Source organism: Phalacrocorax aristotelis, chromosome 1 (genome assembly GCF_949628215.1).
Source record: "Phalacrocorax aristotelis chromosome 1, bGulAri2.1, whole genome shotgun sequence".
Classification (NCBI taxonomy): domain Eukaryota; kingdom Metazoa; phylum Chordata; class Aves; order Suliformes; family Phalacrocoracidae; genus Phalacrocorax; species Phalacrocorax aristotelis.
This window is the reverse complement of record NC_134276.1, coordinates 139,447,212-139,459,797: the sequence shown is the minus strand read 5'-3', so window position 1 is coordinate 139,459,797 and position 12,586 is coordinate 139,447,212. Positions and strand designations below refer to the sequence as shown.

General features: G+C 47.2%; 1 protein-coding gene and 1 long non-coding RNA gene across 5 annotated transcripts in view; one reads left to right on the top strand and one right to left on the bottom strand.

The window, feature by feature from the left end:
- Nucleotides 1-4,570, top strand: part of ETV6 (ETS variant transcription factor 6) — a 147,755-nt gene extending 143,185 nt beyond the window's left edge. For all 3 annotated transcript variants that reach the window (XM_075112149.1, XM_075112139.1, XM_075112130.1), the window contains one exon: nt 287-4,570. In XM_075112149.1, the coding sequence (XP_074968250.1) occupies nt 287-392 (106 nt within the window). In that variant the 3' untranslated portion in view covers nt 393-4,570. The remainder of the gene's footprint in view (nt 1-286) is intronic.
- LOC142065704 (uncharacterized) overlaps nt 751-12,586 on the bottom strand; it is a 31,139-nt gene continuing 19,303 nt past the window's right edge. Inside the window, exons 2-5 of one of the 2 annotated variants that reach the window (XR_012663506.1) lie at nt 10,177-10,382; nt 7,276-7,493; nt 6,192-6,666; nt 751-3,249 (exon numbers count right to left, since the gene is read on the bottom strand). This is a non-coding gene — a long non-coding RNA (uncharacterized LOC142065704). The remainder of the gene's footprint in view (nt 3,250-6,191; nt 6,667-7,275; nt 7,494-10,176; nt 10,383-12,586) is intronic. The other variant, XR_012663507.1, reaches the window with a different exon arrangement.

The window sequence follows — 12,586 nt, the reverse complement described above, 5'->3', positions numbered from 1 at the left end:
CAATATGAGAGGGAAGAAGTAATTATCATTCCTTAGAAAAGACTATGGGGTTTGGTTCAGATTTGGACTTCCAAGGAGCAGGGGTAAATGCCTGATTCTTTTGGTTTCCTTTGCAGGTATGGAGGCGGGAAGACACCCGTAGCTGGGGAGAAGCTGGGAAATACTAAGTCATTGGGAGGATACAGCAAAGATGATTTTGGAAGCTGTAGAGCTCAGGGGCCTCAATGTCCCGATGAAGGTAAGAGCTGAGACCACTGGGAAATCCGCTTGTTAATCTGTTTTGCAGGTTCATGAAGACCCCAGATGAGATTATGAGTGGCCGAACAGACCGCCTCGAGCACCTTGAATCCCAGGAACTGGATGAACAAATATACCAAGAAGATGAGTGCTGAAGGGAACTGGTACTCCACCTCTGTGGGTCCATGGGAGAAACATCTGCCCAGGTGGCTGGCACAGTTTGGGACAACACAGAAGCAGTACTTGGGGTCGCCGCTTAGCTTGAAGACCACGCAGGACCTGAAGCACCTTAACAAAACAAACTAACAGGCAGAAGTGGTGCTTGCGGAAAAGTAAACGGGAGGAAGCCTGGACTTATGCACTACTTCACTGTTCCTACGAAGTCTCCCGAGTTCCTTCTTTCTTTTTGGTTTGTTTCAGTTTTGGGGTTTTTTTTTTTTGTTGTTTTTTTTCCCTAATAAACATGCAGTTTGACTTTCCTTATCTCACGTAGGACAAGATGTCAGGTTATGCTTTTGTTTTTGTTTTTGTTTTTTTTTTGAAGGCTTTCCTATGGAAATAGAGCGCTCTTATTTTCTGTGCAAGTCTCATGACATAACACTGCATAAAACAATAGCAACACAGAAGGGATTTGCTCAAGGGTTCCAGTGTGCTCAGATCAATTTACATATGCTGCCACTGGGAAATGTGTTGAAGCTACCAAAAGAATTTACCACACACACCTGTCAAATGAAGAGGAGTCACTTCACGTGTAGGCTGGGATATCATCCCAGCATAGCTTGGGCTCCCAATGAGTTCTATGAGTGGCTATTAACTGCTGGAATATGGACCAAAACCAATCACCTAAGTGCTCCGGGGAGGAGAAAAATAAATATGAAAAACCTCTGCAATAGACTGATGTTGACGTTTTCCCTCCCTCTAGCAAAGAAGTGATAGCCTGGAGTGGGAGGGAGGGTGGGCAGGGACAAATACATATATATATATATATGTGTATATATAGAAATGTTTCCTATATATATGTGTATATATATGTAACCCCCACAATATATCCACAATGCAGAATTTCAGCTCAAAGCTTTTTTTTTTTTACAAAAAAGCAAAGGCTGAAACATCTGTAATTATGAAAGGGAGGGGTGTTTCTTATACCTTCTAGCAATTTTGGGGTGAAAGGTGAAGGACTAATTCCTTATGTTGTAGGGAGAAAGCAAAGGGGCCCATCGCATGGTTTGTATCACTCAGAAACCTCTCCAGGATCGTTTTGTGCTGCTGGAGAGGTAGATGATTCACCAGTCTGAAAACTGATGGTAGAGAACTAGAGACCAAATAGCTACACTTATATCCTGTAATTGATTTTGGCTTTGTTTTGAGATTTGGATTTTTTATCCTCCCCCACCCCACAGCTCTGCCATCAAGGGAGCTCTTCTCAGCTTGCCCGTTTTTAACATGATTTAAAGACAAGAAAAAAAGAAACCCTACAGCTGTGTTGCTTTCTCGGGTTTTGGTTTTGTTCTGGCTGCAAGGTGCCCCATATTTAACACCCCTGATGGTTTGCTGCACTGAGGGTGCTTTGCATGAGGTGATGAGCTATGCTTCGTTTGGTCACAGGAAGCTCTGCAGTCCTTGATGCCCAATACAAGAGAAACTACTGGCCTTTTTGATGTCACGTTGCTTGGACCTCCATGACCGGGAAGTCTGTGGTGTCCGGGCGTCCAGTGATCCATCATCAGTGGGCCTTTTAATGGAAGGAAGATCTAGCACCAGAAATGATGCTTGCAAAGGGAGAAAAGATGTATAGGGAACCTGTGCAGGAATCACATGGTGTCTGGAGGAAAGCATGTCCGCACCAGTTCATTAAAACAGAAAGCCTCTGTTATGGGAACATGCATACTAAAAATGGAAAAAAAAATCAATGGGCTAATCTAATCCATTTCAACAAAAAAACAAGGTACATTCCTGTGATAGAGCTTTTATCAGATATTAAACCAACACAACATTTGATCTTACCACATATTTAACAAGAGGGTTAATCTAGCCAGGAAAAAAATGGCACTGGGCAATGAATAGTGTCCGCTATGTTTAAACAGAGATAGTCCAATCTCACAAAGACTTAACACTGAGTCACAGGCCTTAGAAGGAACAGCTTTGTTAAGGGTGTAGATAGGCATCGTACAAAGAGGAGAGATTTTTCAGAGCCAGTATCTGACGAGGAACGACAGGGCGTACATCTCTCCCTAAGCTTTTCCCAACCACATTCTTTTACTAAATCATAGTCAATATGTTTCAGGTCCCAGCACACCACATACTTGACTTTTTCTGCCTCAAAAGACGTGGGAGTGCGTATCAGAAAGATGAGCAGACAACCTGTCACCTGTCTCTGCGTGACTCTGAAGTCCTTGGAGCCCAGGAGGCACTGAGGGACTTCAGTGGTCACAGATCTGAAACCAAAGGTCCCTTAAAACCAAGGGGCCAAGGAGTTACTCTGCTTTGTCACCCTGCGTAAGGGCACCCAAGCTGTGGCCATGTCTGAGGAGCTGGGATGAAGAGGGTGTGGTGAAGAGGTGAATATGAATGACAGATGAGTTGTGATCAGAAGGATCAATGTAAAGAAAGGCTCTTGCTGGTTTCTTGTGTTTCTTAGGGTGTGCAGTGGTAGCGAGAAACCAAGTTTGTGCAGAGAACGATTCATAGCCTTTACTGCCCTCGTTGCGACAACTGCATAACTGCATTATTTTCTTTTGCCTCCTGCAGCAACTGTAACGAGACAGTGAGGGGAAAAACCAAGGCAATAGGCACCTTCTAGATAAAGTGCTCTGATGAGCCACAGGTTTTTGTCACGGCCAAGGTGCACACTGCAAAATACAGAGAACGAGAGACAATCCACCAGTATAAACCCATATGCTTACTGTGTATGTTAGCAACGAAGCTCATCCTCAGCACTGAGTAGGACAGGAAAAAGCAAGGAATCCTGAAATCCCACGTGTTGTCCCATAGAAAAATTTTCTGGAGAAAATTCTGTAGAGGAAAGGTTCACCTTTACTAAAAATGCAATCAGTTTCACCTGCAGAATCTAAGTCAAAGGGAAATAAAATATTTGGTGGCTGTTGGAAACTCCTCCAGTTCACACGTAAAGGACATCTTAAGACAACTTCTCCACCACAACCACAGAGAAGCAGTTATTTCAAGGCTGATGCTAGTTGGAATGAAAACAGCCTTTGAACTTGGAGCAGGGCAATCCCAAGAGGCCCGTCCCTGCTGGTGCTGTCCCCTGCCTCCTGCCAGGTCTGCGTGGTGCAGCAGCGATGGCGCGGGTGACACTGCAGCTGCCAGAGCTGCAGGGCCTTGGGACCTGTTGTGGGAGCTGCAGGATCTGAACGGCTCTTGGGGTCTTGGAAGCAAGTTTACCAGCTATGACTGAGAAAAAAAATAAAACGAGGCTAGAGCAGCTGCAGTAGACAGATTCCCATCTACCTCGCATCCAAACGGCAGATCCATGGAGTGCAAACACAGCATTAACGTACGGAGCTATAGGAACGTTTGGCTGCCCATCTGGGCTAGCAAAGGTAACACTGTCGTTCCACCAAGCCTGACACCCACCTTCCCTCTCCAGTTTCTGATTTCCCAGTGTAGAATTTGCCAGCAGCAAAGCAGCCAAACTTTCTGCCTTTGCCAACAAAACAAGTGGGAAAAGGGAGAAAGACTCTTATCCTTGGAGACGTGCAAAAGCCATCTGGACACAGTCCTGGGCAACCAGCCCTAGGTGGCCCTGCTTGAGCCAGGGGGTTGGACCAGATGACCTCCAGAGGTCCCCGCCAACCTCAACACCCAGCAAAGGCCCTTCACACTGTACAGTGAAGTGGGACCTTCATTGCCATCAGCTTGCTACAAGTCTGAACGAGCCACAAGCTTGTCAGGTAGGACACGCTGCAGTTCCACAGCAGAACATTTTCTTGATTTAAGTTTGAAACCTTTTGACCGCCTCTCCATCCAAAGAACACTACTGGGGCCCTTTCTGTGAACACTAAGTTGCTGCCACCCTCCCAAGATTTCAGGCTCCACGCATGCCTTCTCTAGAGCTCTTTGTCAGACTGCAACCACGTGCAAATCCAGAATGCATCAGTTCAAGGTCTTTTTTTAAAATAAAATTCTAGTCTGTTTTTATTGATGATGGCTTTTTGTTTTTTTAAGGTGTGGGGCTAAGGGACTGAATCAAATGAATGTAACAAAACAAAAACAAACAAAAAAGCCTATTCTCAGGGCCAGTGAGTTGCAAATAATTTTTAAAATGCCTGTAATTACATCATCTCAATAAAAAAATTTAATATAAAAGTGGGAATGCCAAATTTTGTTGGTGCAATCATTGCTACAAGGTCCTTTCTTTTTAAAAACTATGGTACCCAAGTATCTACAGAACATAGCCGCTGTTTTCAGTCAGGAAAAGAAACCTGCAGGCTTCCCATGCCCAAACATGTATGACCAGTGCCTGGATCTTCCCTGGGAAGTGTTGTTCGGAAAAGTTACGTCTGTCCTTGGAATATTTACTTTGCTGGCCTGAGAGATGAGCAGAGCACCTGACTAGTGCCTAGATGAGCATACCTGGTTCCCCTTCCTTGGAGAGGAGATAGAAGCAAAAAAAACCAAAAACGAGGTGGTGTGGTGATTTGCATCTTTTTCATCCTGCTAATCAGGCCAGGTCAGGGAGTTTGAGAGCAAGAAGTTTTTCTGTAGTACTTGGCTTTGCAAACCAGTCTAAAACCCCTGCTGCTAATATGCTGCCCTTCCAGCACAGGGGGACCTTATCTTCCTGTCTTCACCCGTAACCCGGCAAGCACAGGGATGTTGGTGTCACGAGGTGGTGGGTGCTTGGGGGACAGCAAGGTGAGGCGGCACAAACTGCTCACCGCTGTGCGTCACTCCCTACAGCAGTCCTTGTCTCCTGCAGACAGGGGTTACTAGTGTGCGGGGCAGCGAGAGGCCCCTGGAGGGTTTCTTAACGTGCTGCTCCACATAGGTGCCACCAAATGCCCCTGCAAACACATCTGGTCAGCAGCACGCAGGCCACATCTAGTTCTTTCTGGTGAAAGCAATTCATGGCAGGTTAAATCATTCAGAACCCAGCTACGGCTCAGAATGACCCCATGATTTTCTGGGTGATCTGTGGGTTATCTACTCCGCTGCTCTTTGCTCACTATTTGTCCTTGGTTTTCTTTCACTGTTGTTCTTAAACCACAAGGCAAAGGAGTAAGCACTAAACAAACTCCTCTCTGAACCAAGACATCAAACAAGAAGGAAACAAAGTGTATTGCTCCATAATTCAGTCCCTTCAGGCCATTTCCCTTCATTTTAGAAGAGGAAATAGATGTATCCCTACACCCTCTCACAGCTTTCTGTGCACTCTGAACAATAGCAACCACTGCAGGTTGAAGGCATATGGAGGAAGTTCTCAGTGGTTCTGGCTATTGCTCCAGTGAGGATTAGTCTCAGGTCAAGAACTAGTCTTGAGCCCAGAGAGATGTTAGAGAATGTCCTTCGGAGGCTGCAGAACAGAGGAGGCCTGGCAGTGCATGCCCAACACATCTTCTTCTCCCATTTTCAAAATTAATTCAGCTGTAAAGGACCGCTACCAGGCCTACACCAGCGCAGGGATCATGGATGGTGCATACTTTTGCAGACTACAGCTACCACAGGCATGACGGTGCAGACTTCCTCCGTAACGCTCCCCAGAGCTCATCAGGAGAGATTTTACAAGGGTGTCAAGGAGGACCTCACTGACTACCCATGCACCCCTGCGCCTTACAGTGGCTGCCAGTGAGGTACTGACAGCAGCATGTTTTACTTACACAGAAACCCATTTTAAAGTAACACTTAGCAGAAAGGTTTTTCACTTCTCCCAGATGAGTCTCCACCTGTGAGGCACGAGCAAAGAAGCGCATGCTTTTTTCCCCTCAGAGACTTACACTGATTCAGACACTCCTGACTTCAGCTTGAAACCCAAGCAGCTTCCAAGCAATGCAGAGGGAGCCACCTATGAAAGGTGCGAGGGCATGAGGAGCGAGAGCATGCACTACCACAGTATGGAGCCAAAAAGCAAGTGTGCTTCATTAATCCCTAGAAAAAAAGATTGGTGTGTCAGTGTAAATAGTCTAATAGCACAGACTGGGTGGATCTACTGCATGTCAGCTCTCCCCATACTGGATTCCCATGCACCCAGGGATCCACCAGCTACACTGGATTCACCCTGGGCACCACCCTGCCCAGTTCTGCTGCAGGCAGCAGCACCCCTTCTCACCCCTTGCAAAGCCCAGCAGAACAGGAAGTCATGCCAAATTATACCCACCTGATAGGAGAAAGGTGCCCTATTTCATGAGCTGCTTCAGAAGAAACTGCTGAATGCGTGCTGCCATCCTGCCAGGCCCAGCAAGGGGGAGGAGGCTGGGGAGGGAGGAAGGAAAGGGTTGCAGCCCATTTCAAGCTTTCCCCTCACTGGAAAGCCTCCTAAGAGCCCAAAGAGAGTCGGGTGATGCTGGAGGATGACCTTCCTGGCACCTACTTCCAAATGAGGCAAAGGATATGAGGTGCCAAGGAACCAATGCCAGGGCAGCTGCAACTCCAGCACAAAATATAAGACAGGACTGTGCCTGCTGGTGAACAGAATCACCTCAGTTTCTTCATTCTAGGTGTTCCTACCTGTTTTCCCCCACCAACTCATAAATTATACGTCATTTTGCAGCCAAGGCACAAAAAGAGGGGCAAGAGCCTGTCTTCCCAACTTCATCCCTCCAGTCCGCCCTTTCCTCACCTTGTTGCCTTAAGAAAAGGGGAGCAGGATGTGGATGCTCAGCAGCCAGCTGTCCCCTACATAGAGAGACATCGGTGTGCCATGCACAGCAGTGCGTGCCTCGCTGCCAAGCGCGCGGGGACCTGCCCCACGCCAGCCCCCGCACTCAGCCCAAGCTGCGTCCAATGGTGGCAATGTCAGCAGTGAATGAAACAGCCCTCGTCCTCCTCCCCTGTGGCAGTAATGTGGTATCCCTGCTGTACCTGATTTGCTCAAAAGGATGGCACTAAAAGTGCTTAATGACTGTCTTCCACAGCTGCTCGTCATAAGGCAGGCACCCTGTTTGCTTATTGACCAGCTCTCCGCCTGCCGTGTGCCCCTGGTTAGATTGCCCACGGAAGGGTAAGGCTTAGGTTGTGTGTGATGGTTCATTCTGCAGGACACCAATTTCTTCTTGTGATTCTTGACAGGCTGAGGCAGGCTAAACATACAAATGGGAAAAAAATCTGGCAATTGCTATAAAGAATTGGAGCGGTGCACACATTTATTTCAGACTTGCCCATTTGTCAACAAAAGCAAGTGCATGCATCTCTGCCAGCTTCAGTAGAGCATCAATATATTCCAGCACAGGAACCAGGCTGAGATAGGCAGACCCTCTTTCTTCAACTGCACCAAGCTGGCTCCCACAAACTACAACCAACATTTAGGGGAAAAAAGAAAACACAGTGCCCTTCAGTAAGACAATAGAGGACGTTATGACCGATATGATCGGTTGGAAAACCTGCAGGGACACATCAATCTCTCTGCCTCCTGCAAACACCTGTGCATGAAGTTTCTCAGCATCTCAAAGTGCTGGAGAACAGCCGCAACAGGAAGAACGATAACTGTTCAGGAATTAGAATTGATCTCCTGCCGCCTGATAAACACTGTTAGCCTGGGGTTGTTGACTTGAAGCCAAGCTCTGCTAAATGGACAAAGTTTTCAAGTCAACCCTTCCCAGTGTTTGACAAGGTAAAGGGAAGGAACTGGAGTGAAGACAGCTTGAACAAAGCAGGTATTGTTTCCCATGGGCTTCATAAAGATGTGAGGACATGACCCATCAGAAGAAAGTGAGGAAAAGAAGCAGCGATGGTATGAAAGCTAAGGCAAGTTAAGAGTCAGTTCCGATGATCACAAAGATGAAAGCTGGGAGTGTTCACCACATGCCTTCCACTTTCCTTCCCAAGGGCAGGGCCAAGGTCAGTACCTTTCACTTGGCTAATGCGTGCTTGCAGGATATGAACCAGTCTTGATTCAAAGACCTGCAGAATGAGGACTCCACCTCCTATGTACCAAAGGTTAATCATCCCCTGCATTAAAATCTGTCCCTTCCTTTCCATTTAACTGTATCTTAATTCCACTTCCAATCATTAGCTCTCATTATGTTATTCTTCACTGAATTCCTGTAAACTGTAGTATTCCCACCCATACACAAAGACCTTTACTGACTGCAGTCAGTGCGACTCATACTCTTGGGGGTTTTTTGCCCCAACTAAATAACCAGAATTCAAGGGAGAAACTGAAGCTCCATGGTACAACAGCTTCCTGGAGGGGCTGGCTCTGGCTCAGAGAGCTGCAGGACACAGCCACATTTGTTTCCTGGGGTGCTGTCTGGGCCGCTCCTGTAGGAAAGGCTCCAGAGAGCACGTCAGTCTCAGGAACTGGCTGATATGAAACAGAAAGGGGAAAGGGAGAAACCCACATCGAGATGCCATTTTGGTCCCATGAGAGCCCAGGTAACCAAACAACTATGTCTTCCAAACCTCCAGCTAGGGTGGGAGGTTTTCCTCCCACCTGGGAACAACCTGGGGGGGATTGCCCGCAAATACAGTAGCAAATGCATCAGCGAAAGAGACTGCCTGTTGGTGAATGCTCTTGGGAACATGCTGCCTCACAGACGAAGGTTTCTTCCTCTCCACATTCCTCCTCAACATCCCAGTTCACTCCTAAAAATTCAGTGGAATCAGCAAGCAAGAATAGTTAACAGGCAACCAAATTACACGTGGCCAGGACTTCACCCAGCAGTGGGTTCACATAGTCCAACCCACTGCTGAAATTTCCTCAATATTACGCAGAATGGGAGGAAAACGGGCCAGGCAGATCTGCCATTCCAGTGCTAATAATTTCATGTATGAAGCGACACCTTTGGTTTGCTAAAGCCAATGGAAATTAGGGCTGTGCAATACGGAGATCTGAGTGGGGTCCACAGAAAATATCCTACCCAGGAAAAATTGAGGGTTTGCTACAAAAATGAAACTTAACCCCCACAACAACTTCCTCAACCAAGCCAATTCCCACTCTGGAGTGAAAAACATAATAATTTGTTTTGATGGTACTTTGCAGAGACCTGGATTCAGTGCTGTCATCCATCGGCTCCCGGCACAGATGAACTGACAGCACAAAATCAGCCTCAGACCCAATTATCAAGGACTTATGTGTCCCAGGTTGTCAAGTCATGTGTTTTCCAATTAGAAGAGGTTCATTAGAAATGTTTTCACACCGAAGGGTAAGTCTGGTGTGCAAAACGATAGGTTTCATAAAATTAAGCCAAGACCGTCTCTAGACATAAGAACATATGACCCAATTTCCAAAAGGTCTCGTTAATCCACAGTTTTCACTGAAGTCAATGGAAATTTGGAATTTCATCTGGAAATTGGACTGCTCCTTTAGGCTCTTACATCCATTGAGTCTTCATTTGTGCACATTATTAAGGGTACCTTGCATTGCTTTTTCTAAATGGCTCAGATCTAGCAGCTTTGCAGAGTTTTCCTTGCCTAACATCAAGGCCCCGCCACGTCCGCATGCTCAGACAGCCTCTGCTGCAGTCTTTGCAGGAGCCGGGCTTGGGGAGCGGTGCTCAGCAGTGGGCAAGGGACTGGGGAAACCACACCCCTTGGAAAACCTCAGCACAAGGACTGGTCTCCACAGAAGGAGACCACAAGGTTTCTTGTGGTCTCACAAGCTGGAGCAAACCACAAGTGCCACCTGAGCTACCCAAGACATCTGCACAAGCCTGGTGGGACATGCTGGAGACGTGCGTCCTTCTGTTCTCACAAACGCTTCTGGTTTGGGAAGGGGAAGTAACAAAGGCACACTAGCAAGGAAGGGTAAAGTAAGCCTTTTACCTTCATGACAGGTGACCCAATAGAGATGTTTTTCAGTGATGTTTGAGGAAGAAATGGCAAGTTGCCTTGCAATGAGCTTGGCTCTCGTGCTCCAGACCATCAGCAAAATGGTTGCGGGGGGGTGGCGGTGTCCCCTAAGTGCAGCATCTGTGGCTGAAGCAGATGTACGCAGCATGGGAAGGGATGGAGGGAGAGACACCTGGTCCCTGTTGAAAAGCAAACAACAGAGCACAGCTACGGGTGCGAGGCGCTGACTGGAAAAGGGTATAAATATTTATCCGAGAGAATTTTAGAAAGAAGGAAGCATTTTTCATTCAGTTGTAAGTCTTTCAGGAAATTATTCATTTTTCCAATGAAAACATTTTGTTTAAATTCAAAACAACTGTTTTTCTCCTGGCTTTTGTTTACAAAAGAAGGAAGAGTTTCAGATCTGCCCTTTTTCATCCGTGCTCCACAAAATGTCAACCAAGCCTCACATCTTGGGTTGAGAAATCATTTTTCAGAAAGAAAAGAAGGGGGAAAAAACAAAGAGAAAGTGCTGTGAGACTTTGCTGAGCAGCTGTAGCTGCTGCTGCGGAGAGGAGGGCAGAGAGATCCTGCTCTCTCCACCTGTTGGAGATGGGCGTGAGGTTATTTGTCATGAGCTCGTTAGAGCCAAAGGCTGACTGCCAGAAAAGCAAAGGGGAAAAACAATTGATTCACCTCTTCAAGAGCCATTTAAGCAGTCCTAGTCAGAAAATCAGCATCTTCTGTCTCTAGTTCACTCCTACTTTTCCACTTTGCTACTTTTTATTTCAGGCAGACGCCTCTTGTGGGTTCCAGCCACATGGGGTCTCTATGCAATGTGTGAGCTATTTCCAGTCCACAAAATAACTGTCCTGTCATCTTTTGCTCTTTCATCTCCCATTTCAGCATCCCTAGGAAGCCACAAAAAAAAGTCACAGGCCTTGCGTTATGGCTGAGGGCCAGTAACCTGGTCTGTCGCTAAGCCCCGCTTCCCCAAGGAGTTCATTCCTCAGAGGTGACATCTGCCCCTATCCTCCACTGGTTCTCAAACCAAGAGGCGTTACCTCCAGCTTCACAGGTTATCTCAGCTGTTGTGGTAAGAATGACCAATCAAGACAAACTATTTGGTTGTAATTTAAATCTTGTAAGTTCTGGAAAAAAACACAAAATTTAAATTAAATCACGGGCCACGGACACAGGAGCTGTCCCTGAGCCACCTTTTGCATCCGCGAACATTAACAGTGTCTTAACATGCACCTAAGCTGAGAACACATCACAGTAAATCCATCTGAATACAGGAACAAATGTGCCTGTCTGGGAAAGAAGAGGTGTCGGCTCACCAGCAAGCATAAGTTGTTGCAAACCAGCAGGAGACAACACACTGCTTCCAAGAGCAGCTGCAGGAACAAGAAGCACACGCAGCTGTGACGGAGGCTAACGGGAGGGGGGTTGGGGGGGGGGGCAGGCGAAAGGACAAAAATATGGTAGAGAACCAGCGTCCCAGTTCTGACTGCTCCTGTGACCCCTTCTCTGGCTCACACTAATTGACAGCACAGAGCCTCTCTCCCACATCTTCAGCCACAAGCATTAGTCTGGTAAACCCATGTCCTCCCACGTGTTCCCACCACCCTCCCAGTGCCGACACCAGCCCTTTGGCAACCACCCTGCAAAGTGACCTAGGTGACAATAACCTGGACAGAAAGATGAGGCTGGTTTTCAGCCACTTCACCTCCGTGATCTGACTCAGCACCCAACTGTGCAAACAGCAATGCTGCTGCAAGATGGACAGCGGAAACATGCATCCCCGAAGTGGGGAGAAGACCTCAGTCTGCTTAAAGCAATTGGGAAACCACAGCCCACCTAGACACCCCACTTGGGCCAGCTCTCTGTAACCATCTACTTCCCACAGAGTTCCATGCTGCCATTTTCTTTGCATTTTATGTCATCTAACCACCTGTCCCTACCCAACACAGCTCCACAGCGATTCACTTTCAAGCAAATCCGGTTGGAAAACTGAATTCCTGGGTCCTGGCACAGTCTTTGCACACAGCAGAACTAGTGGCTGTCCTGCTATTTGAGCAAGTGCAGGCAGCTGGCTGATGTGCTTCAGAAGAGCTTGTATGTGCACAGCTCTCTGAGGCTTTCAACAGCAACCCTCACCATTTATTTTCACCCTTTCAGTTATGCCCCCCTGCAGTTGTTCTTCACAACCATTTGAGAGCAGCCAACAAACCCAACAGGTCTGCTTCAAAAGAGCTTATAGCTTCTCTGTCTGAGGGTTAATGCCTTTCGTGGCCAGGCAGAGGAATGCGACTGGGGCAGAGGAACACCAAAGACACAAGCAGCAGTATGGGGCACTCCCATGGTTTGTACGGGAAGCCCCGGTTCCCATGGCCAGACCCTG